The sequence below is a fragment of the Danio aesculapii genome, chromosome 7 (genome assembly GCF_903798145.1).
Source record: "Danio aesculapii chromosome 7, fDanAes4.1, whole genome shotgun sequence".
Taxonomy (NCBI): domain Eukaryota; kingdom Metazoa; phylum Chordata; class Actinopteri; order Cypriniformes; family Danionidae; genus Danio; species Danio aesculapii.
The window spans coordinates 10,226,557-10,254,461 of NC_079441.1; the positions used below are offsets into that span (position 1 = coordinate 10,226,557).

The window sequence follows — 27,905 nt, forward strand, 5'->3', positions numbered from 1 at the left end:
TGTGGTGGAACTGGAGATTCGCATCATGGATGTGCAGCTGACAAATCTGCAGCAACTGTGTGATGCTATCATGCCAATATGGAGCAAGATCTCTGAGGAATATTTCCAGTACCTTGTTGAATCTATGCCACGAAGCATTAAGGGAGTTCTGAAGGCAAAAGGGGGTCCAACCTGGTACTAGAAAGGTGTACCTAATAAAGTGGCCGGTGAGTGTATTTATATATTTGTAATTTGTTTTATTACTATTTGTTTTTTGTATGTTTGGATTTCTTTAGGACATGTTAACAGTTCCTAAAAATCAATAAAGGCAGTGTTTAAAAAAAAAGGTTTGTGACAAGCGAAGGGTGACTAAATGATTTAGAATTTTGTGTGAACTATCACTTTAAATCAGCTTTAATAACTGACTAGAAGTTTGCTGGATGAATCCCACCCGCATGCTTTACAATCAACCAAGTAAACGTCCTACATCTGTGCAGTCACCGAAATGCCCACTGAAGCGCCACATCTGTGGTCGTCCTGATTGCAGTTTGTATATAACCGAGGGAGTCGAATCAAGCCGCAGTCCCAGTTACTCAGACGCAAGTAAACATGCGCGCACTCTCGGCGCAGCGTAACACAAACGTTTTCCCAACGCTCACCACCATGAATCAGCATTATTCATCTCATGTGATCTCCAACCAGAGAGCAGGCGGTTGGTTCTTAAAACCCAGGCCCGCTCTTTCTGCACACACATCAAACAACACCACTGTTTGCAGAGCTGCGCTGACAATCATTGCACCACCGCAGGCCTGTAATACACATCTGCTTGTACTTCTGATCTCACATGTGTATCGGCTCTTCTGCTGAATTTCAAAGTGCAGTCAACCACGGATGTGTGTGTGTGTGTGTGTGTGTGTGTGTGTGTGAGAGTGTGTGTGTTTACAGATCTTAAGGTAATACAGATATGGATTTAACTCCCTCAGAGCGTCTCTCTTACTTTTAACAGTAAAGGGAGTTTAGAAAAATACAGTAATGGCAGTCACAAGTGGATTATTGCGTCCAAAACTTTATGATTTCTGGTGTGACATATTTAAATGGTTTTCCGATATGTATGGTTTTACCTTAACACCCGACCCAGAAATTGCTATATTTGGGTACTCTAGTTCTCCGCTGGATCATAATGTGTCCATACAAAGCACCATAATTTATGGAATGATTATTGCTAAGAGTGTCATTCTAAAACTGTGGAAATCAGATTCTGTTCCTCAATTTAAGACATGGTTAACTTATCTTACTCAAATATTGCACATGGAAAGAGTCCGTTATGGAATTATTGATAATCTTAAGTTTTACAATATATGGCAACCATTTCTTGACCACCTGGACCAATATAATGCGGTCTCTGATGCTTAAAATGCTCACTACCACTATAGACTGTCTCTTTGTATTTTCATTGAAACCATTTATAAGCGCTAATTGTTTTTTTTTAATAATAACCTTTTTTTTTCCTTTTTTTTCCTTTAATTCTTTCTTTTTTATTATCTATTTTTCTTTATTTTAATTATTACCATTATTTTCTTTGTATTATAATGCTTATTCCTTCTATTTCTTATTGTTGTGTTCTTTGGTAACTATTGGAAAATGTAAAACTAATAAAAACACTTGTTAAAAAAAAGACTACAAGTGGATTATTGCTGTATTAAAAAGCAGCAGAAACAACAATCTAAATAATGCTGGGTTGTTGTAAATCAAATATGGACAAACCTAACTTTGGGTTAAAGTTTTTTTAATTATTATTATTTTTTTAACACATACAAATTTTTTAACATGACTAACTGCGGTGTGTAGTGTGGCGTGACACACATTAAATTGTATCTTTCATGTTAAAACAAGATTATGTCCTAACTTTCTTTGACGATGCGTCAAAACAACAGCATACACTGACAAAAGTCTTGTCACCTATCCAAGCTTTAGAAACAACAAATAATAACTTGACATCTAGTTGATTATTTGGTATCAGAAGTGGCTTATATGAAATGCAAAGGCCTCTAGATTACGCTTATTTTACCAAAATAAAATATGATCATGCCTTGATTTTGAATTATTTAATTAGGACAGTAAGGTCTGACTTTGCTTGGACAAAAGTCTTGTCACTTAACAGAAATAATGTCCAGTATAGAATTTAAAGTCATGGTGCAGTGGAAAAAGAATGAATATTGTCTATGGCTCAAAAGATCAAAACAAAATCGGCACACTGCGACTTTAGCTCTCAAAACATCTTTAACATCACAACGTTCCGACCGACATGGTCTTCATCAGGTAAAGCATTACAAATGGGAGTACTCAAGAAACAGTGAAACAGCTCCACACATCACCCCTGCAGTCAATCATCACAATCAGCCAACAAGCCAGTAAACAGGAACGTTTACATACAACAATATACATATGACAATATGAGATGCATACATACCATTACAAAAACGATTTAAAATACAAATCCAAATTTTAACTTTTAACTTCCTCAGGGAGACAGAGTATTCAATGTATAAATATAGCGCATCACACCTGCAAAAAAATCACACCAATCAACCACAAGGCCAGTGAACCAAGGGGAAAACAACTGTGTACACATATTTAGTATACAACAGTATAGGATATAAATACACTTACAAAAAGGATTTTAAATCAAAATCCAAATTTAAACCTCTCGGACAAAGTATTCAGTGTGTAAATGTAAACCGCATCCCTCTGTAATAAAAGTCTATCAATCAACAACCTTCACTTGTTGAATGTCAATATATCGTAAAGTCGCAAGGTTATGTTTCAATGCGTTAAAATGAACAGAAATAGGATTTCGTTGATCGTTTAATCGTATATTACTTCTGTGTTCAGCATTTTGTGTTTTTAAACACCGTCTTGTTTTACCGATGTAGGCATAACCACAAGGACATTTAATCATATAGATCTCATTTTTTTTGTGTTGAAGGAAATCACACCTTTAATCTTTAATTGTTTACCTGAATGGGGATGACTAAAAAAACCTGACATTTGGTTGTAAAGTTACACTGTGCGCATTGACCACATCTATAATTACCTTCCGGGACTAAGAAAGGATTATCTGACCGTTCAGAACCTTAATCTGCTCTCACCAACATTTGTTGTAAGTTAGGGGCTCATTTATAAACAATTCGTGGAGGATCTTTACAACAATGTCTCATAACAGGATCTGAATTTAAAATATGCCAATGTCTTCGTACTATATTTGCAAACTCATTACTTAAAGCCGAATATTGAAAACAAGAGATCTGTGTATTAGAAAGTTTTGGTGATTTTCTAGATGTGCGCACATTTCTGTTTGATGTGTCTGACTCCCATGAGCTTGGAGGACTGCATCCATACATCTCTGCAATGACTCAAATCACTGATTAATAAAGTCATCTGGAATGGCAAAGAAAGCTTCCTGCAGGACTCCCAGAATTCATCAAAATTCCTTGGATTCATCTTCAATGCCTCCATCTTATCCCAGACATGCTTAATAATGTTTATTTCTGGTGACTGGGCTGGCCAATCCTGGAGCACCTTGACCTTCTTTGCTTTCAGGAACTTTGATGTGGAGTCTGATGTATGAGAAGGAGCGCTATCCTGCTGAAGAATTTGCCCTCTCCTGTGGTTTGTAAAGTAATGGGCAGCACAAATGTCTTGACACCTCAGGCTGTTGATGTTGCCATCCACTCTGCAGATCTCTCGCACGCCCCCATACTGAATGTAACCCCAAACCATGATTTTTCCTTAACCAAACTTGACTGATTTCTATGAGAATCTTGGGTCCATGCGAATTCCAATAGGTCTTCTGCATTATTTGTGATGATTGGGATGCAGTTCAACAGACGATTCATCAGAAAAAACTACCTTTTGCCACTTTTCAACTAGAAGTCAAGTTATTATTTGTTGCTCTTACGACTGGGATCCACGACAAGGCTTTTGTCAGGTAGTGTATACTGTATACTGTACTACTATGACAATTATCACCTCAGGCTGAAAGGCTAAAAATCATCAAAGGCATTTGTTTTTATTGCCAGCCATTGTCTTTCTTACTAAAATGGACAATACATATTCCAAAAGGCACAGAAATGCTGATAAAGATCCATTTGCCATTCAATTCAATTCATCTTTATTTGTATAGCGCTTTTACAATGTAGATTGTGTCAAAGCAGCTTCACATAGAAGATCACAGTAAATTGAAACAGTGTCAGTCCAGTTTTCAATGTTTAAGTTCAGTTCAGTTCAGTTCAGTTTGGTTTAATAGTGTAATAGTTCATTGTGTATGCACAAAACGGGTAGAAACATGTATGCACAAATTCGCACGGCAAAGTTGTTACATAACCTTGAATTAAAGAAATAAATACAATAAAAAATTTCCTTAAATATTAAAAACATAATCATTATAATAATAATTCCTTACATTTATGAGGGGGGGGGGGATCTCCTCATCCACCACCAGTGTGCAGCGTCCACCTGGATGATGCGACAGCAGCCACATTGCACCAGACCGCACACCACACACCACACACCAGCTGATTGGAGTGATAAAGCCAATTATAATATGGGAATGGTTAAGACGCCATGATGGACAGAAGCCAGTGGGCAAATTTGGTCAGGATGCCAGGGTTAAACCCCTATTTGTTTTCAAATGACATCCTGGCATTTTTAACGACCACAGAGAGTCAGGACCTCGGTTTAATATCTCATCCGAAAGACGGCGCTCACAGAACAGTATAGAGTTCTCATCAATATACTGGGGCGCTAGAACTCACACAGACCACAGGTTGAGCGCCCCCTGCTGGTCTCACAAACACCACTTTCAGCAGCAACCTAGATTTTCCGTGTGGTCTCCCATCCAGGCCCTGACTGGGCACAGTGGACATGTGAGAGTTGCAGAGAGCTAGCTGCCAGCATGGTCTTAAATGTGTATAAACTAATTCTGGAAACACTTCCAGAAATTACTTTCAACTTTTAAAACTTTTAAAATTAAAACAAAAGAGTGGTTTTGAAGTTTATGAATGTTTTTGTATGACATTTTAACAACATTCTTCAAGTAAAGTTTTAGAGCTCAGTAAAAGTCTTGACAGAAGCCTATTTTATAAAGCAAAGTCGAAGAAATAAAATAGTTACAACAGTCTGAAACAGAAAAACACGGTAAGATAAAATAAAATAAATAAAGCTAAATAAAACAAAACAAATTCCAATAAAAAACACAAAATAAATTAATTAATGCTAAAATAAAATATTGCTCAAGTAAAAACACAAATCAATTTTTTTTAGCTAGCTGAAATGCATGAATAATTAAATCTCTCTCTCTCTCACACACACACACACGCACGCACGCACGCACGCACGCACGCACACACACACGCACACACACACGCACACACGCACACACGCACATGAGATAAGAAATAAGGAAATAATGGAAGACGTTCCCCATCCAAACATGTTGCGCCAAATCAAACTTCTCACACAAAGAAATGGCATGAAATGACAAATGATAAAGCAACCGCAGGCATCTCTACAATCCTACTGAAATATCAAATATCACAAAGAGCTCCTCAAGAAAGCGAAAATAAATGTACGAGTCGGCGAGAGTGAGATCGCTCCATAATTAATGACTTCATCTCCATTACAGAAACTCAACTCGGCTCTTTAGGTTACTACATTTGATCATTAATAACGCTGCAGTCGTTTAAGCGGATTTGTGTGTGTGTGTGTGTTTGCGTGTGTGTGTGTGTGGAAAAGGGGGGACACTTTCACATATTTGATGAAGATTTAATAATTGGATTTCCTGTATGAGAAGGAACAAAGGCAGGCTAGCGGCTTTGAAGTGGGAACGGATGGTTCGTTAGACAAGCGTGTGTGCAGTTATGAATTACAGCAGGGGGGGGGGGGGGGGGGGGGGGAGTGGTGGGGCACAGGAATGAATGACGTCACTTTATAAAATGAGAATCATTGTGTTGATGTTCATTGTGTGAGAGGATACTGCTACAAAAGAGACTGACTCAGACTGTCTGCGCTGTGATAATACAAACCCTCTGAGGCACAGTAACACACACACGTTGGTATTGGTGGTTTATGAGGACTTTCCATACATGGGTGATTACATTAGATGTCACCTTCGCTGTTGTTGTCTATTGGAAACCAATGAAGCCGGCATTTTAGTACAGGGTAGCGCTCCTTTGAAATGAATGTGGAACCAAGGTGAAGTGGAGGACTGGCCATCTGGAGCCATAGATATATACACATACATATATCTATGTTCGGGAGTTTTCCCGGTGGTCAGTATGCACATTTTTTTTTAATTATGAAAATTAGAATTTTCATATCACTTTTCTATATCGATGGATAAGTGATCGCTGCAGGGATTGCCGACAAAGAGCATGTGTTTGTGTGCATGGAAATGTATTATCTTCCTACCCTGTTAAATTTGATCTAATCCATTTCTTAAAACACACGCCATCTCCCGCTTTCACTTCTAATTCTAACGGAGGGAGCGATTTGTTTGTGAGTGAATCTCTGTTATGAATGACTGGTGTGAATCTTCGATATCCCTGCATCTCAATGTGCATATTCACCTTTCAGTCTCCCATTTTCAAAATAAAAGTCCCACATACTACAGTCAGTAAATCAGTTCTTATTCATGTTTGCGTGTGACTAAAAGCTGATTATATAGTGCATCAGGAAAGTATTCATAGCGCTTCACTTTTTCCACATTTGTTTGTTACAGCCTTAATCCAAAATGGATTAAATTTATTTATTTCCCCAAAATCCCCCACACAATACCCCATAATAACACTGTGAAAAAAAAAATCTTGAAATTGTTGCAAACTTATAAAAAATAAAAAACCTGAAAAATCACATGTACAGAAGTATTCACAGCCTTTGCTCAATACTTTGTTGATGCACCTTTGGCAGCAATTACAGCCTCATGTCCTTTTGAATATGATGCTACAAGCTTGGCACACCTGTCTTTGGGAACTTTTGGCCATTCCTCTTTGCAGCACCTCTCAAGCTCTATCAGGTTAAATGGGAAGCGACAGTGTACAGCCATTTTCAGATCTCTCCAGAAATGTTCAATAGGATTTAGGTCTGGGCTCTGGCTGGGCCACTCAAGGACATTCACCGAGTTGTTGCGAAGTCACTCCATTAATATTTTGGCGGTGTGCTTTGGGTCATTGTCCTGCTGGAAGATGAACCATCACCCCAGTCTGAGGTCAAGAGCACTCTAAAGCAGATTTTCATTCAGGATGTCTCTGTACATTGCTGCATTCACCTTTCCCACTATCCTTACTAGTCTTCCAGTTCCTGCAGCTGAAAAACATCTCCACAGTATGATGCTGCCACCACCATGCTTCACTGTAGGGATGGTAATAGCTTGGTAATGAGCGGTGCCTGGTTTTCTCCAAAAGTAACGCCTGACATTCACTCCAAAGAGTTCAATTTTGGTCTTATCAGACCAGAGAATTTTGTTTCTTATGGTCTGAGAGTCCTTCAGATGCCTTTTGGCAAATTCCAGGTGAGGAGTAGCTTCCATCTGGCCACTCTACCATACAGGCCTGATTGGTGGATTGCTGCACAGATGGTTGTCCTTCTGTAAGGTTCTCCTCTCCCCACAGAAGAACACTGGAGCTCAGACAGAGTGACCATCGGGTTATTTATAACCTCCCTGACTAAGGCCCTTCTCCCCCGATCTCTCAGCTTAGATGGTCGGCCAGCTCTAGGAAGAGTCCTGGTGGTAAACATCTTCCATTTACGGATGATGGAGGCCACTGTGCTCATTGGAACTTTCAGATTCAATTTTTCTGTAACCTTCCCCAGCCTTGTGCCTCCAGACAATCCTGTCTCGGAGGTCTACAGACAATTCCTTTGTCTTCATGCTTGGTTTGTGCTTTGACATGCACTATCAACCCTGGGGCTTTATATAGACAGGTGTATGGCTTTTCAAATCATGTTCAATCAGCTGAATTTACCACAGGTGAACTCCAATTAATCTGCTGAAACATCTTAAGAATGATCAGTGGAAACAGAATGTACCTGAGCTCAATTTAGAGCTTCACGGCAAAGGCTGTGAATACTGAGGAAATAAATGAATTGAATCATTTTTGGAATAAGGCTGTAACATAAATAAATGTGGAAAAAGTGAAGCGCTATCAACTTTCCTGATGCACTGTACTTCTGCGTCGAGCGAACATATATGAAAAATGTAGCTACACGTCGTAATGATAAATAGCGCAAACTCTGTGACTGGTCAGCTTAGTAGGGGTGATGAGCGTGGGAGCCGCGAGCCCAATGCAGTCAGTGTCTAGTCTTGTGAAGGAGCTCCAAATGGAGACTTTTGTTTTTACCTTATGATTAATGTTTTTACACCGCTGGTTCCCGCCGCTGAATAAGCGCGTTTTAGCTACTTGTACATTAAGGTAGCATTCAGGAAAAAACAAAACACCCGTAAAGAGACACAGAGGAACATAAAAACCTACTGCCAGCTAGTGTTTTGCAAGTGTTACAGCAGAGAAACACAAACAGCACGCGGAAGTAAAAATGCAAGACAGGCGCTGTGGGTCACAGTGATCACTCGATGCAGAAGTTGAAATCAGCCTTAATGGAATCTGTCTGCTCTGCAAGTTCCAATGGCAATTCGCTTCAGATTCACACTCTTGAATTTAAGGAAGCCGATTCTTAAATTCTCCATTATCCTGCTGAAGAGAGCAGGACAGCCAGATCTATCACACTTAAGTTCCTCATTTCCTGTTTCTGTGGAGTTTCAGCACCAGTAAGCCGCACAGCAGAGAGAGAGAGAGATTGTTTGTCGGTGTATTTTCTCCTTTTTCCTCCTGATCCCTGCTCTGGGTTTCCTGAGCTCTTCTATTTAGCTGTTGGCATGTGACATTATAAAATGCTGGGGCTTTTATCACAATTTTTATAAAAAATATGTGTGTAATGAGTGACACGGTGGCTCAGTGGTTAGCACTGTCACCTCACAGCAAGAAGGTCGCTGGTTTGAGTCTAGGTTGGGTCAGTTGGCATTTCTGTTTGGAGTTTGCCTGTTCTCCCAGTGTTAGTGTGGGTTTCCTCCAGGTGCTTTGGTTTCCCCCACAGTCCAAAGACATGCGCTATAGGTAAATTGAATAAACTAAATTGGCCGTAGTGCATGTGAGTAAATGAGTGTGTATGGCTGCTTCCCAGAACTGGGTTGCAGCTAGAAGAGCATCCTCTGTGTAAAACATATGCTGGATAAGCTGGTGGAATGAATGAAGTGTGTAATGACGAAAAGAATGTTTTTATTTATAACCCAACGTTGGGTCAAATTTAACGTTATTTTTTTTTTTTCAATTAACTTTTTTAAACCATAGGTTGGTTAAGTTGATATTTGATCCATCAATTTTGTTTATTGATTTACTTTATAATTACGTTCAAAGTAAACAATATATTAGGGCCGGCCCGACTAGATTTTCTCAGTCAACCACTAGTCGTTCATTAAAGCCATTGTTCAACGTATTGCCTGTTTATTAAATTAATTTAATTAGGCCTATATAAGCAAATACGGGAAAACGGTGTGAGTTTTAGAGATAATAGAGAATGCCTTTTGTAATATGGATTTATTTTGTACAGCAGAGAGGATTTTAGGATTTTCATTTTAGGGTGGCTCAGCTCCTTATGGGGTATATAAAAAAGTATACTGACCTTATTCTTCAATGCAGAAGTGCACTCGTATTCACGATTGTTTTAGATCTTCCGATTCAGTTGCCTATGACAGGAATGACTAGGAATAATAAACGGCAGAAAACGGTCAAACTACTTGCTCTACAAACAAGTGTTTGCATGAAAATGCTGACAAAGTAGAATAATATACTAAGAAAATATCAGTTTGCAACACCAAGCAGCAAAACAAGCTGTTTTTAACAGCTAAAAATGAAAGGAAGTGAATGAGACCAGAAGTCTTAAGCTAAAATTATTCAAATGGATGCGCCCGCTCGTATGTGGAGAATAAGGCAATACTACATAATATATAATATAATATATAGTATAATTATATACCATACAAATATTTATAATAACATGTTACTAGGGGGGCAACGCAGTAGGTAAGTGCTGTCGCCTCACAGCAAGAAGGTCGCTGGTTCGAGCCTCGGCTGGGTCAGTTGGCGTTTCTATGTGGAGTTTGCATGTTCTCTCCGCGTTCGCGTGGGTTTCCTCCGGGTGCTAGAGTGCAAGCAGTGGGGGGGGAGAGATGTCGTGTCTGGGAGGGAGATCACAAGTGTTTCTACACTGTTCTAAGCATATGTATGCGAAGAACGGGGGCTATGGCATCTCTCTGGGAGATCAAGATAGTTGTATGAGGGCGGACCGGGGCTGGCGGACACACTGTTGCAAAACCGCCCAAATGTTATTACCTGCAAAAATAAATTAAAAACCGCCCAATCTGGCAACACTGTCTTGTCAGCGAAATAACGGCATACGATTTGCTCATCCTCCATTGGCGGTTGGATTCAAGGCGGGGTTTGGGCACCACGCCTCCTTTTTATAATTGTACATTTTCATAAGACTGAACGAATTCGTACTAATTAGCCACTAAACTGACAAAGCGTAAAATAGTTAAATTTCTCGTGAGATCAGGCTGTTATTAGTAACTCAGTAACAAACATCACCACATCGGAATGAACCCACCAACTATTCAGTGACTGTCCTTCCAGCTGCAACCCAGCATTGGGAAACACCCATACACACTCATTCTCAAACAATCATACACAACGGACAATTTAGTTTATTCACTTCACCCTATAGCGCATGTCTTGAACTTGCGGGGGAAACCAAAGCACCCGAAGGAAACCCACGTGAACACGGGGAGAACATTCAAACTCCATACAGAAATGCCAGCTGACCCAGCCGTGGCTTGAACCAGCGACCTTCTTGCTGTGAGGTAAACGTGCTACCCACTGTGCCACCGCATCAAAATTAACCCACCAACTATTCAGCGACTGCAACCCAGCATTGGGAAACACCCATACGCACTCATTCACACACAATCATACACTACCGGCAATTTAGTTTAATCAATTCACCAATAGCGCATGTGTTTGGACTGTGGAGGAAACCAGACCACCCAGAGGAAACCCACACGAACACGGGGAGAACATGCAAACTCCACACAGAATTGCCAGCTGGCTAAACTGGGACTCGAACCAGCGACTTTCATGCTGTGAGGTGACAGTGCTATTCACTAGGACACCATGCTGCCCCAAAGTGTGCCGCCATCATGAATGTTCATTTGTTATTACAATAAACTGTGTTATTAAGTATGACCAAGTGTAATTGGCTGTGTTTCAGGAAGGTGTGACAGTGTTAAGTCATGTGTGTGTTTTTGACAGCGTGTCTGCTTTGAGTTTTTGTCTTTAGGGAATCCAGTCAACCGAGCGGCAGGTCAAAATCTGCTTTTAACCTGTCATGTGGTTTAGAGACAAATCTCTCATCCACATCTAAAAGACCTTCTGTTTTCAGAGCTAGCATTTGAACTCCTCTACACTTCACCCAATCATGCAAGTCAAACGTAGTTTGAATGTTGTCCTTGTAGCTGCAATCGCTGTCTGTGTCTCTTATAGAGAGTAAAGCTTGAACACAAACTATGATGTTGGTTTGAGAAAGCCTGGTTGTAAAAAAAGTTCATAAATGAATGTTTAAGGATGACTTAGCATGTTGTTAGCATGTTTAGCACCTATTTTACATGTTTTACAACAGTGTAAGCATGTTTTAACAGGTTATTAACCTGATGGACACACGTTTTAACATGTTTCAGAATGTTATCATCATGACACATTGTTAAAGTTAACATGTTAATAACAAGCAGTTAACATTTTAACATTCCTATCCTTTTTTACTGCTAACATGTTACTAGGATGTTTTAGTACATTGTAAACATCATTTAACATGCTCCTAGCCTGTTTAACACACTGCCTGGTGTTTACTGCATTTCAGATTAGTGCTGCCAGCTTTTTACATGGATGTTTTGGTTCATTGTTAACATCATTTAACACATTGCTAGCATGTTTAACACACTGCTTGGTGTTTATTGCATTTCAGCTTAAAGTTACCAGGTTTTATAATGTTGTTAGCATTATGCTAGAATACTTTAACACATTTTAACATGCTGTTAAAAATTTACTTAACATATCTCTAACATAATTTCTTCCTTTTTACCACAACACAAGCATGTTCTGACATGGTATTTACATGTTTCTAGCATGAATTAACCTGTTAGTGATATGTTGTTAGCCCATTTAGAACACTAGCAAGAGCTATCTGTCTGCTACCATGCTTATGGTGTGTTTAACATGTTGCTAGGATGAATTAACATACTTATTACCAAGCTAACTTTGTAAGCATCTTTTAGCAGGTTAATAACCTGATGCTCACAAGTTTTAATGTTTCAGAATGTTATCGTTGTGACACATTGTTAATGTAAGCATGTTAATAACATGCAGTGAACATTTTAACATTCTATCCTTTTAAAATGCTAACATGTTATTAGGATGTTTTAGTACATTGTTAACATCATTTAACACATTGCTAGCATGTTTAACACACTGCTGCATTTCAGCTTAGTGCTACCAGGTTTTATCATGTTGTTATCATTATGCTACCATGTTTTAACTGTATTAGTTAGTAGCTAAAACATTAGTTAGTCAGTAAAGCATTGTAACACACTGTTAAAATTACTTAACATATTTCTGACAAACTGTCTTCCATTTTACCACAATACTAGCATGTTCTATCATAGTATTAACATATTTCTAGCATGAATTAGCCTGTTAGTAAAATGTTGTTAGTCAGTTTGGAAGACTAGCATGAATTATTAGTCTGCTAGCATGTTATGGCATGTTTTATATGTTGCTAGAATTAATTAAAATGGATTATTACTATGCTAACATAAATGTAACATTGTTAGCATGTTTCTAACAACAATCCTATTTTAACATAGTTCTAGCATGTTTATATCATGTTTTACATAATGCTAGGATGAATTAACACACATTATTACTATGCTAACATGAATAAAACATTGTTAGCATGTTTTAATACCAACAATTATATTTTTAACATTGTTCAAGCATAGCTAACATTTTCTGAACAAGAAGTAGCATGCTGCTAACCTATTTCTAGCATACATCAACATGTTGATAGCATGTTTATAGTTTGATTTCATCAGTTGCAATGAATTAACATTACGTTAACATGTTTCTAACATTATCATTTTGATAACGACAATTAGTGTTAATACTAATAATACTATTTGAAATCAGGTTAGGATTGTTTGAGGGCCTAAGGCTCAAACTGCATTGTTTATGGCATGTTTTACATGCTGCTATGATAAATTGACAAACATTATTACTATGCTAACTTAAATATAACATTTCTAGTGTGTTCCTAATAACAAGAATCACATTTTTAACATTGTTCTAGCATGGTTAACATTTTGTGAACAGGAATTGGCATGTTGCTAACATATTTATATCATAACATGTTGCTAGCATGTTTATAGCTTCAATTTGTATGTTGCAATGTTTATTTTGTTTGTATGTTGCATGACTTAACATTATGTTAACAGCATGGTCATTTTGTTAGCAATTATAAATTGTAGCATAAATCAGCATGACTAACATTTTAATTATGAAGTAGCATTCTTGCAAGCATGAATTAACATTCTAATAACATACTGCTAGCACAAATTAGGAATTTGATAGAAAAAAAATCAGTATGTTGTTGAAAGTATATCGTTAGCATGAATTGACATTTTTTACCACAATACTAGCATGTCCTAGCATTGTTTTTACATGTTTCCAGCATGAATTAGCCTGTTAGTAACATGTTGTTAGCCCATTTAGGAGACTAGCATGAATAATCAGTCTGCTAGCATGTTTATGCCATGTTTTACATGATGATAGAATAAATTAACATGAATTAATTACTATGCTAAAATAAATGTAACATTGTTAGCATGTTTTTAATACCAACGATCATATTTTACACATGTTCTAGCATAGTTAACGTTGTGTGAACACAAATTAGCATGCTGCTAACCTATTTATAGCATACATTAACATGCTGCTAACATGTTTATACTTTCAGTTAGTATGTTGCAAGTATGACTTAGCATTATGTTACTATGTTTCTAATATGATTATTTTCATAACAAGAAATAGTGGTTTCTAGCATGAATTAGTACGCTTAACATTTTAACATTATTATAAATTAGTATTCCTGCTAGCATGATGGTAATATTGCTAGCATAAATTATTAATTTGATAGAAAAAAATCAGTATGTTGTTGCAAAGATATCATTAGCATGAATTGACTTGTTGCTAACATGATGTAACACGTTCTCCATTATGAGATCATGTACTACCACTGACTAGAGCACATGGTATAACTATTTGAAATCTGGTTAGGGTTGTTTGAGGGCCTGATGCTCAAACTGAATTATGAAACAGCGTTTGGTAATGTTCACTCAACAGTGTAGTGTTTTATTGACAAGTGCCCGCACTCTCCTCTTGAGCTAGCATTAGACGAACATGTCGATACATTAATGCTCCCTCTCCTTCATCATTTATTAAAACCTCATAAAATAAACAAGGGCTAGGCAGCTGGTCAATGCACAGTCACGCGATCACAGAGCATTATCAAGCCTTTGTCATGCAACTTAATGCTTGCTATTGCACTGAATAGGGTGGTAAATCAAAACTGAGGATGAAAGCTAGGCATTTAATACATCAATTAGACACTTTTTTTTCCCCGTCAATAAAACCTGATGCTCCAAACATGAATAATTTGTGACTACCAATAAAGCTCAATTGCAATGACACCAGTTTACAAGCACATTTTGTTCCTGGAAATTGCTTGTAAAGTTAATTCTTGTAAAACAAACCTGAAACTAGCAGAAACAGGGCATAAACATCTCATGTACAAGATGTTCAGCCATTTTAAAGACAATCAGATCTAGAATAAAGCACTAAAGTCTCTGACTAATATATACTGTAAACTTCTTATGTTGAATTCAGCATAGTTAACAGATTTGGTTTTATTCTGTACCACAAGCTCAAAAATGTCCTTCTCTAAATAATTAGTGAACACACACATGCGCGCGCACACACACACACACACACACACGGTGTCATGGACGTTGCATTCAAAACACAGTGTCAGATGAGGATCCAGAGCAGAGGTGATAACACAACACACACCATCCATCACAAACACTGCACCCTTATGACAATAACATACCTCTTTTGTCCAAGAAGGAACAAAGTACATATTTACTGAGCTCAACTAGTTGTCTAAAACCATGACTCATTCATTAAAACTCATTCAAATTTAAAAACATAACTTTAGAGCTAGTATTTGAATGATTCTCTAGCATAATGTCTAAAGTGAAGACAAAACAGGTGATTTTGCTCACATTTAAAGATTATAAGGCTGAACGACATGAAATGCCATCAGTCTACAGAGATTTCCCAGTATTTCTTTGTTGCAATCGGGAGATCACAATAATTATCCCAGAAAAAGTCAAAGCAGCGCAAACATTGCCAGATTACTGTTTTGTTTGAGATAAGGCAAAACACTAAACACATGCGGGCATTTCTTCTATCTTTGTTTTTACTGAACTAGTCTGCAGTAACGAAAACAGGAGACTGATTAGAAACAAACAGATGGCCAACCTAAAAGTAACTCAGGGTTATACAAAGAATGGCCAGCACCTGATTTGTAAGTCCCATCTCACACTCAATACACTACAATTATACAAAAGAGAGAACGAACTATAGACTATAGAAACGTACTAGTTTTATAATGATTTGATCAGCTTCAGCTTGAAATTAAGAGTTTGAGTTTTTAATCCTTTAATGGCTAATTATGTGGTATCTGTTGCCATCTTGTGGATGGACAACATAAACCGTCTTTGCTCTATCCAAAATTAAAAATATTTAAAAATAGGCACTATCCTTATGAATAAACTGCATAGCTGCAATCTAAACAACTACATTCTCGACTAAAAAAAGCCTCAAAAGTACATTATGTTGTCCAACAGCTGCAATACTTGTCAAACTGTAGTGAGTTTATTAAAACCTATTCAGAGAATCAGAGAAATATTTATTAAATAGTAACAGTAAAAAAGACAAATCTTGGGTTTTGGAAGAACGAATTAAGTAAGTAGGCTCAAATTTGTATCGTCCGTACAAGATCCAAGGTTGAATATACAGTTGAAGTCAAAATTATTCGCCGTCCTGTAAATTTTTTTTTTCTTTTCCAAATATTTCCCAAATGATGTTTAACAGAGCAAGATTTTTTTCACAGTATTTGCAATAATATTTGTTTCTTCTGGAGAAAGTCTTATTTGTTTTATTTTGACTAGAATAAAAGCAGTTTTTATTTATTTATTTTTTATAAAATCCCTTTAAGATCTATATATATATATATATATATATAATTGAGGAATTGAGGACAAAAGATACAGCGGGGGCTAATAATTCAGACTTCAACTTTATATGAATCCTGCATTCTTGTATGTTTTTTTTTTTTTTTCTCCATCAGACTACACGACAGAAGCAGCATGAGTGAAAAGTTCAGCCGCCGCAGTTGTGTGTGATCACTTGTGTTTGTTGAGGCTGAAGGCAAATTAACAGAAAGAGAGAGGAAGGGGTTCAGGAATTGTTGAACCAAGTCATTTTGAACTTCAGTATTTTGAGCAGAAGCCTTCGGGTTATTTTTAGTCCTACTTTGATGCATACTTGGTGCTGAAACATTTGTGACTGTAAACACAGACAGAGATGATGAAAAATATCTGCCAAAATGTCCTAATTCAACTTATGTTACCAGGGCAACAAAGTCCTATATGTCAAAACCACTTCCAGACAAAACTATTTTCTTTTTTGTAAAATAAATAAATAAATAAATAAATAAATAAGTATATATATATATACATATATAAATTGGTTGTTTATGATGCCTCATTTAAGCTGTGTTTACTGTTTAAGCTCTGTCTACACAGGCAACTTCTTGCCCAAAATAAAAGTTCATGGGGGACTTTTATCAAAATGTATTTTTTACTATTATTATTATATTAACAATGAAAGAAGACAGCATTTGATTGTTCAACAGGTCCCTTGAATTTAAGGGTATTTTCACACCTGCATAATGGTGTAAATTAACAAATTACAAAAACTCAAATTACTGTAACTGAGTAGTTTTCTCAGGAATTGTAATTTACAAAGTAGTTTTAAAAATGTGTACTTTTACTTTCCCTTGAGTACATTATTAGTGCTGTATCTGTACTTTTACTCCACTATTTTCCTTCAACCTGCAGTCACTACTCTATTTCTTTTTTGTTTATGGTGATTGGCTAAAGTAGAAAAATCCGTCCTGCGATTCCTGTCCAATCAAATCACACATAGAAATAGAATTGCATTATGCTGATCAACCCCAAGACATGGGCTATATATAAATGTAGCAAACCTTTTGGAAGCATTAAAAATGTCCAAGAAGATACAAAATCTTTACAAGCATTGACCCAGAGACTTTTTATCGACTGCATGTCACTGATGAGAACATGAAGGATGTCAACTATATGATGACTGAAATTAACAAACAGCCTTAAACAATCACTAAGTGGAACGAATAAAGAATGGAAGGAAGGGCCAAATGAAGGAAGAACCGAATGAGGAATGTAAGGAAGAATCGAACATTGAAAAAGGACCGAACTAATGAAGGAAGGACTAAATGAATGGAGGAATTATTCAAGGAAGGACTGAACAAGCTAAGTAAGTAAGTAAGTAAGTAAGTAAGGAGGGAAGGAAGGAAGGAAGGAAGGAAGTTAGGATGTCAGTAACTAAGGACGTTAAAAAGTAAGGAAGGAAGTAAGGAAGTAATTAAGGAAGTAAAGAAAGTAAGGAAGGACGTAATTGAGGAAGAAAGTAATTAAGGAAGTAAGAAATTAAGGAAGTTAGGAAGTTAGGAAGTATGGAAGGAAGGAAGGAAGGAAATAATTAAGGAAGTAAGCAACTAAGGAAGTAAGTAATGACGGAAGAAAGTAATTAAGTAAGGAAGTACGTAATTAAGGAAGGAAGGAAGTAATTAAGGAAGTAATGAAGTAAGGAAGAAAGAAAGGAAGTAAATAATTCAGAAATTAACAAATTAAGGAAGTTAGGAAGGAAGTAATTAGGGAAGGAAGTATGGAAGGAATTAAGGAAGTATGGAAGTAAGTAATTAAGGAAATAAGGAAGGAAGTATTTAAGTAAGTAAGGAAGGAAGCAAGGAATGAAGTATACTTATGGAAGTAAGGAAGTAAGTAAGTAAGGTAGGAAGGAAGGAAGGACCTAAAAACAGAAACAAAATTTGAACGAACTAACACACTAACTAATGAAGGGAGGAATGAAGGAAGAACCAAATGAATGAAGGAAGGATTCAAGGAAGAACTGAACAAACTAAGCAAGTAATTAAGGAAAAAAGGAAGGAAGGAAGAAAATTTTTTAGTACTCTTTCCACCACTGGACCTGCCTTATTTAGTTTGGTTGAATCGCACTATAGTTCGTTTTCCCTCTTGGTGCGGTTCATTTGGGCAAGTGTGAATGTAGCAATTACACTTGATGCCACCAAAAGTGGACCAAAAAAAGCATACCAAGACCTCCTTGAAGAGGTGGTATCGGTACACTTTCAAACAAACCTTGGAGCAGTTCGTTTGTGGCGATAACATGATCCGAATTAAAACAGACCTATCTTGGAATCTTGTTATCTTGGAAAAACATACCTTGGAATCTTGTGACTGACCAATCAGAATCAAGTATTCCAGAAAGCTGTGTCATAAGCAAAGTTCACAAACCCTGCTGTATTTTCTAATCTGATCTAAAGAACACACACCTCCATCTTGTGCCAACCAAAGCAACTACGACTGTTGTGTGAAGTCTTGATGACATCAATAGAACAGCCATTAAGATCAAAAGTGACTCTAATGCAATGTTATAAACCAAAAGCAGAAAACACAACAGGTGTCCTACCGAGCACGTTTCCCGAGGGAACTTCGTCAAGCTCCTCCAACTCGCGGCCCATCAACAGGTAGAGACTGTCCACCGTACAGCAGGACATGTGCGGGATGCTGGGTAAAACATCAGATACTGAACAACCCTCAGGCAACTGAAGAAGAAGAAGATGATCAACAAAAACACCATGTCAGCATTGTAACTCACGGTGCATGACAGTATATGAGAGTATATGACAGTATATCCATGCAAATGTCAACCTTGCCATGAGATTTTCACCAAAATAGCGACACCATTTCTAAGTTTTTTGAGAAGGCTTGTATTTTACAGTCCTGAAAAAATGGCTCTGTAGATGTTTTCAAACAATTCTATTTAATTTACCAAAGTTATACAAGTGCCAATTCCACATCTGTCACAACTATAATGAAGTTTTTTCCTAAAAAATGTTCTATGGAGAGCCAACTCTTATCATTTTGATTAGTTTTATTTATTTTTAGTTGTGCAGTTTAATTCACAGAATTTCTACAAAGTTTGACATACTGTAAACTCGCTAACTTTTTTGGTAACATCCATAATGCATGCTTATTTTCCTCATTTGAAATATAAAATGTTTTTAACAGACTGACATTTTTCTAATCCCTTAACTCTGTGGTTAGTAGTTTTGGGAAATATGTTTTAATATAAAAATGTAAAATCAAGATGTGTTAATATAAATGTTATTTTTATACTTTCTTTGTGAATTTATGTTTTTGGAATTACTGCAAATGTCACATCCATAACGCTGGAATTGCTCATATGAGAAACTGTTAATCTAAAGAGCATGTTTAAAATTATGACTAAAAAGCTGATGGGTCTGGATTGAACACTGGGAACAGGGTTAATAAAGAAATTATCAGGATATGTTTTATAATCTAAGTGCACTCAATTTGAAGGCAAAGTGTATGTAGTTTAGTTCATATATTTGTAGTTGTGTGTGTTTATACAAAGCCATTTTAATCTGCAAAAAAAATTCTTATATGATTAAACTATAAAATGGATTGCAATACACATCTGAAAACAAAAAAAATTATATATATTTATATATTATAAAAAAATTTATATACTCTATTTTACTGTGTGTATATATTATAATTATGATAATAATGACACACACATAATATATATATATATATATAAACATATATATATATATATATATATATATATATATATATATATATATATATATACATATATATATATACACAAACACACACACACACAACAATTCTGTCTGGTTCTCTAATCTGATTGGCTGATAGCTGTGCGATATTTGGTCACACTTTATTTTGATGATCCGTTTGTTGAATTTAAGTTACATTGCATCTACATGCCAACTAATTCTCATTAGATTATAAGTAGACTGTTAGGTTGGGGTTAGGGTTAGTGTAAATTGATGTACTTGCGAAGTTTCCTGTAGTCAGTTACATGTTTGTTGAAGGAGCAGTATCAACAGATTTTAAGCAGACTAATACACAAATGGACCATCAAAATTAAATGTTACCCGATATTCTGCAATAACAGCACTCGTACCTTAACATCTCCACCCTATTACTCCGCTAACATGACAAGCAGATAAGGATAATGCCTATTTTAAAATATTTATAATTTTGGAGATTCACCACGTTCGTGGCCATCAGTCGGTCATACTGAGCAGAGCAAAGACAGTTGACATTCTGCCACAAGATGGCGACAGAGACCGTATAATAACCCCTTAGAGGAGAAAAACTCAGTGTAAATTTCACACTACAGCTTATTAAATCATGATAAAATTGGCAAGTGACACCCTAAATCGATCTCTCTCTTTGTATGTTGTAGTGCTGCATTTATACTATAAAAATCTACTAGTGTTTGTTTTGCTTTTTCTGAGTTAATTACTGTGATATCCCGCTTGCAACAGAGAAATACTGGGAAATCTCTGTAGACTGATGGCATTTCATGCCGTTCAGCCTCATAATCTTTTGTCATCACTTTAGACATTATGCAAGAGAATCATTCAAATACTAGCTCTTAAGTGGCGTTGGTGAATTAGCAATGGTTTCTGCTGTTCTGACGTCAGCTGCAGATTTAAATGAATGGCGGAAGAAAGTAGTTCAAAAGGGTTTTTGAGACTCTTAGTGTTTGATTTTCTTTTTGATACATACGATTATGCCGTTGAACTGTTGTATAAATGCAATATCAGAATTGTAGCAGTGCAATATTGCTGTATACTCGTGTGATATCCACACACACACAAATTTTTTTTTTTTTTTTTTTGTTTTCCCAATAGTGCAGCAACATTAGATGAATATGCATGTTCAAACAGTGCAGCCCTGAATCTCCTTCTGTTTAAGTGAATGCTTCCTCTCTTAATTGGAAACGTTGTTAATGACCGATGACGCTGGAGTTTTATGCAAATTCATCTCAGAGTCTTCAATGAATGTCTCAATTGTACGAGTCTCTTAATAGTTTCTGGGTAATAATGTAATAATTAGCTCCAGACAGCTTCAAACATGGTGAAATTAATTGGAAACGAACCCGAACGAGGCAGTTCATTTACCCCAGCTCAAGTTCAGCTGGGTTAAGGATTATTAATTGTGTGATGATTACATTATGAATAACATTAATTGATGGATTATGAAGACAGACTCACTGCTCTGAGCGCCAGCGATGGGTCGTATTTGGGTCCGAGCACGAACACTCTCTGGCCTTTTCGAACCACACCGCTGTAAACTCGGGCAAACGCCACAAAATGCTCTTTGTTTTCCTCCTCCACTGTAGTTTTGACAGAAAGAGCCTCGGTCTGCGTACATAGAGCATCTGCAACACACAAGTAAACAAAATACAGTTATGCATATAGTAACGAAATAAAAGAACACTTTGGAAACACATGCAACCTTCAACAGATAATAACAGCAATATTAAATAATTTGAGAATGAGTAAGATGTTTATCCACATCCATAAAGTGAAAAATGTGAGCGCTCTTTAGAAAAGTATACTTTAAATTAAAGTAACCATGAGTAGACAGTTAACTTACTAACCTTATTTTACATATACATGTACATAATAGATTGTGTGTGTATATACACTTTACACTTTATATATAAAATTCTGGGTGAGAGGTGTAAGAAGCTTATTGATGGTTAGGAAGCTACCGATTTCAGTTGTTTTTTCCAAAGGGTGTCCAACCAAAAATAAAGTTAAGGGTGCCAATAATTTTGTCCAGCCCATTTTTGGAGTTTTGTGCGACATTATGTTAAATGAGCTTTTTTCTTCTATTTTTTTGTTTAGTTTCAATACACACAAAGGGAATAAACACATGTATAGCAATACATTTGTTAATGCAATACTTTTCTATAAGAAATACTACATTTTTTGGGAAAAAGTCTAGGGGTGCCAACTATTTGGGCCATGACTGTGTAATATAGTGTGTGAGTGTGTGTGAGTATTAGCCATGGGACGATAACCGGTTTCAAGGTTTACTGCGGTTTAGAAAAGTCAAGGTTTCAAAAACAACAACATTCTGTTATACACTATCAGGAAAAAAAGTACACGGTGGTACAAATAATGTTCATTAAGGAACAGTTTTGTATCTTTGTAAAAGTTGTACCTTATACGGTACAGAAAAGACCTCTTATGATACTGTTCTGTACCTTTTATGGTACAATTGAAATGAAGGTACAAAATTATTCTCAAAAAAAGTACATGAGTGTTGGAAAACTCCTCCTTTATTACAATATCTGTGAAAACAAATATTACTGGAAAGGCAAAGTGATTTTATGAATTATTTCCATATTGAAACATGAATCATCATTTAAAATTATATGTTTAAAGAAACTCATAAACATTAATTATTAAGTTCTATTATACAAAATAACTGGTAAAACAAAACTATAGGTATTGTAGACTAAACATTTAAGGCATTTTTAATAAACAATTGGTAAGCATTGTCTGATAAATACATTTTCATTATTGATATCCGCACCTTTTGCCCTTTTACTTTCCACTACACACGTGAGCTGGCAAAAGTCCTGCATATGCAAAGTGTTCTTGCAGATATTTTACTATTGTAAAGCTAATCAAACATTGTGCATATCTCGTTACAATACTTTTGTACAATTCTATTTCTATTTTAAAATTAAGTAAATTAAATGAGCTTTTAAGTGATTACAAAGGTATTGTGTGACAAATTGGAGAAAACAATGTTTTATATTGTACTTATTGTTCCTGTAACATTTTTGTGAAAAGTGTTGTGAAGTGTTTAGCAAAAAAAAAGATCTTTTGATTGATGTTAAAGTAATTTTAATTCTTTATTGTAAATGGAAAAGGTGCATTTTGACAAAAAGAAACTTTTTAAAAAACTGTTTTAAAATGTATTTGATGATTATTTGTTTACTGAAAACAAACTGAAGCATTTTGGATATAGAAAAATGCCTTTAAATAGTTCTTGAAGGAACACATTTGACACTGTTAAGGTACAAAGTGTCTTGTCACTGTAGTGGTACCTTCATGGATCAGATTTGTACCTTTGATGAAGGTACAATATTGTATCTGCAGGTTTTAAAAACCAAAGGTACATTTTGGTTTCCCATGGAACAAATCTTGTCCTTAAAGGTACAAACTGCAATAGTACAAATGAGTTATTTTGTCTTAAGGTACAATTCTGTTTCATTAAAAGGTACAGCCCCAGAGACAAGGATTTGTACCTTCTTTGGTACAACATTGTACGATTTTTTCTGAGAGTGTAATTTTCTTACACTGTAATAAATGTAATGAAAATATTTCAAGACAACAAATAGTTTTACGCTGCTTTAACTTTTTTTAATATGTTAATGAAGTTTCAACTACATTTTTTAAGTTGAACAAAGTTTCACTTAACGTTATTAGTCAGTTTGATTGATGTAAGTTGAAAAGTTAATTTGATTTAACTACAAAAGTTAAGGCAGCAAGATCTTTTTTGTAATATAAATATATATAATATATATATATATATATATATATATATATATATATATATATATATATATATATATATATATATATATATATATATATATAAATATATATATTAAAAAAAAATATATATATATATATATATATATATAGTCAGAATTGAAGTTAGAATTATTAGTCCCACTTGATTTTTTTTTTTCTTTTTTTAAATATTTCCCAAATGATGTTTAACAGAGCAAGGACATTTTCACAGTATGTCTGATAATATTTTTTCTTCTGGAGAAAGTCTTATTTGTTTTATTTCGAATAGAATTAAAAGCAGTTGTAAACTTTTTAAAAACAATTTTAAGGTTAAAATTATTAGCCCCTTTAAGCTATTAGATAGTCTACAGAACAAACCATCTTTATACAATAACTTGCCTAATTACCCTAACCTGCCTAGTTAACCTAATTAACCTAGTTAAGCCTTTAAATGTCACTTTAAGCTGTATAGAAGTGTCTTGAAAAATATCTAGTCAAATATTATTTACTGTCATCATGGCAAAGATTAAATAAATTAGTTATTAGAAATGAGTTATTAAAACTATTATGATTAGAAATGAGTTATTAAAACTAATATGTTTAGAAATGTGTTGAAAAAAAATCTTCTCTCCGTTAAACAGAAATTGGGAAAGAAAATAAACAGGGGGGCGAATAATTCTGACTTCAACTGTACATGTGTATATATATATATATATACTATGATTTTTTTTTTAATTCAAAGTTATCATAACATCAGAATCTGTATGTCTATCATTTCAATAATAATAATATTAATAATAATAATAATTAAATAATTAATTAAATAAAGATAAAAAAATATTAATGGACATATTAACATGGAAATAATGAACATAATGCAATTATAATAAACTTTAAATTGAGCATGTAATAATAACCTTTTTCATTAGTTTTATACCAAAACTATTTTAATGATAACAACATAAGATAATATCTTCAACATATTATAATTTAGAATGGATAATCATTTATTTATATATATATATATATATATATATATATATATATATATATATATATATATATATATATATATATATATATATATATATACATAATATTTTAAATATATTTATTCATAATGCGAGTTTCTTAAATATGTTATATATTATATTGTGAGTATTAGTATTTAGAAATAAACAAGGATTATATACAAATATATTCTTAAATACAATAACAATAAAGTAAAAATAAGTAAAAACTGAAACGAAGTTAACAAATTATAGTAGATGTATTAAAAGTGATGTTTCAAAGCAAAGTATACCGGCTGCAAATACTGCACATAACTGAATTAACTGACAGTCTGCCTATCTGACACTACCACAGTATTAACATTCTTATTATTTCAATACATCATGCAGCCCTATTTCAAAGTAAAGCGTTTTAAATCAATGTGAAATCAAAATGTACAGTGTTTATTTTACTAGTGCACATTGTCATTCTTTAAGTGAACAATTCACTGCACAAGTTAATCTACTGAAAAAAACTTGGTTTTGGTAATCTTTAATCAAATTATGACCATTTACCTCTGTGTTTGGAGTGGCAGTCCTTCTCTGATGTACGCACGGGCCGGTATAAGATTCTGACGGTATGATAACCTTGGATAAAAATATCACGGTTCCACAGTATCACAGTATTGTGCTCACTGCTCTAATGCATATTCTTTTTAAATGTCTGGATAAAAACAAAAACTTTTTCCCCTTTGAAAACAATATATTTTATTTTTTTGAAAGATTTATAATATTTTGGAGCAGTAAACATGTTGGATTGTATAATTCAAATGAATCACTGACTTCTGCTGTTTTCATTAGTTTCAAAAACACAGATTTCTTTACAACTTAAAATAACATCTTTGGATATTTTTTTCTGCTGGAGATACTGTTGTCTTAAAAAACGGCGGTTTTAAAACCTTGACTTTTCCAAACCAAATCACTTTTTATTGTTACATAACCAGGGTATACCTTGAAAACGGTTATCATCCCATGCCTACTCTGATGATATCAGTTTGACGCCTCAGTCACAATATTCTTAGTCCAACCCAGGCTCATTCTGAAAACGTAGTCCCGCGGATGTTTCTGGAGACCGCAAATTATGTAGCCGGAGGTACGCATGGCTGCATTTATTTTTTTAAGCGAACGCTACGGGGCGGTATGATGCCGTTCCTTTTAAAGCTTACCGGCTGACCACTTACCTTCGTGTGGAGGGCTTTCCCGCCGCAACCAGTTTGTCCAGTTAGCTCGTCCTGTACGTCTGCGGACTTGACACACAGAGAGGAGCTGACCACGACGACGACCGGGTTGGAGTACGGGGAAGAGCGGTTTCAGAAATCAGGTAAGAAAAAAACAGAATCCAAGAAACAAAAGTGAACAAGTTCATAACAGGGTGAGAATGTGGTAAAATCCGAAAACGTGGTAAAAAAAATCAGACGAGGGCTTTTCTTTTTCTGGACGGCTTTTGTAAATTGTTGGTTGGGTTTAGGCAAGTAAGCGGGCGGGTGGGTAGGTCAATCTGTAAAATTGGTTGGGTTCAGGGAAGGAGGAGGGTGGGTTGCCCAGTCAATCATTCAGCCAATCGGACAGACGGTCGTTCAACAGCAGCCTCTGGTGGGTTTACGCAAGAACAGCGTGGGCGCAAACGGCACACACGAGAGACATTTGAGAAGCAAAAAAACGCACACAGCGGCCTCTCGCGGATTCACGAAAACAAAAACTGCAAAAACACATACCTCCCGGGACGTATTTTGCGGTCTCCAGAAACATCTGCGGGACTACGTTTTCAGAATGAGCCTAGGTTGTCTTAGTCACGCCCCTCTTACCGTGACATTGCTATGAGGGAATGATTCACAAAAAGTAAGCCCCGCCCCCTACTTAATATTACATTTTAGTTGGAGGTACATCAACATACTGAAATAAAAGTCTCAGGCTGCGTCCAAAATCGCCTTCTACTCAGTATGTACTGCATTTGAACTTAAAATATACTACTCGACCGTTGATGATAACAAAATGTACAACATCCGCCATTTTGTCATCATCACGTGACCTACTCGTGTCAGCCGCTTTACTCCTACTCATGAATTCTCTCACGGTGCATTATGGGATAGTGTGGTGTCCATCGGATGCGCACTTCAGAATCTTGCCAGAAGTAGTAGGACATCCGGGCACTTCTCGTATACTGTTTTTCAATTTTCATGAATTCGGACACACTACTCCGCTTGCATACTGTTTTTAGCGTACTATATAGTATGGAAGTATGCGATTTCGGACACAGCCTCAGCAACTTTTTGGTTTACACAGACATACACTACCAGGTTGTTTTAGATAATAACAAGCTCAAACAGCGATTTTTATTGATCACTCAATGTCACACACTGATCATCAAAAAGGTCTTATTCTTGCCTGTTACGCACGCGGCGGCTGGGGCTGCTGGGATTGAAGCTCCTCCTGCATCACCTGACGCGAGGCTCTCTGCACTCTGAGTGGCTGCTTGTTTCTCTGCGTGCCGCTGTCGGGCCAGTTCTCTTCTCTGGGAGATTTCCTCCTGAGTCAGCGGTCTGAACACACAACACAAACCATTAATGGCATCACGAATTTATAACCTTAAAAATAACCATACTCAAAATCATTTTTCAGGGCGACACGGTGGCTCAGTGGTTAGCACTGTTGCCTCACAGCAAGAGGATTGCTAGTTTAAGTCTGGGCTGGGTCAGTTGGCCTTTCTGCGTGGAGTTTGCATGTTCACCCTGTGTTGGATTGGGTTTCCTCCGGGTGCTCCGGTTTCCCCCACAAGTCCAAAGACATGCACTATAGGTGTATTGAATAAGCTAA

General features: G+C 36.0%; 1 protein-coding gene across 1 annotated transcript in view; it reads right to left on the minus strand.

Annotated features, from left to right (window-relative positions):
• The window catches only part of efl1 (elongation factor like GTPase 1), a 208,272-nt gene that overhangs the window by 126,526 nt on the left and 53,841 nt on the right, over positions 1 to 27,905 (minus strand). Inside the window, exons 12-14 of the mRNA XM_056461027.1 lie at positions 27,477 to 27,631; positions 21,721 to 21,887; positions 19,068 to 19,203 (exon numbers count right to left, since the gene is read on the minus strand). Coding sequence (XP_056317002.1) covers positions 19,068 to 19,203; positions 21,721 to 21,887; positions 27,477 to 27,631 — 458 coding nt within the window. The remainder of the gene's footprint in view (positions 1 to 19,067; positions 19,204 to 21,720; positions 21,888 to 27,476; positions 27,632 to 27,905) is intronic.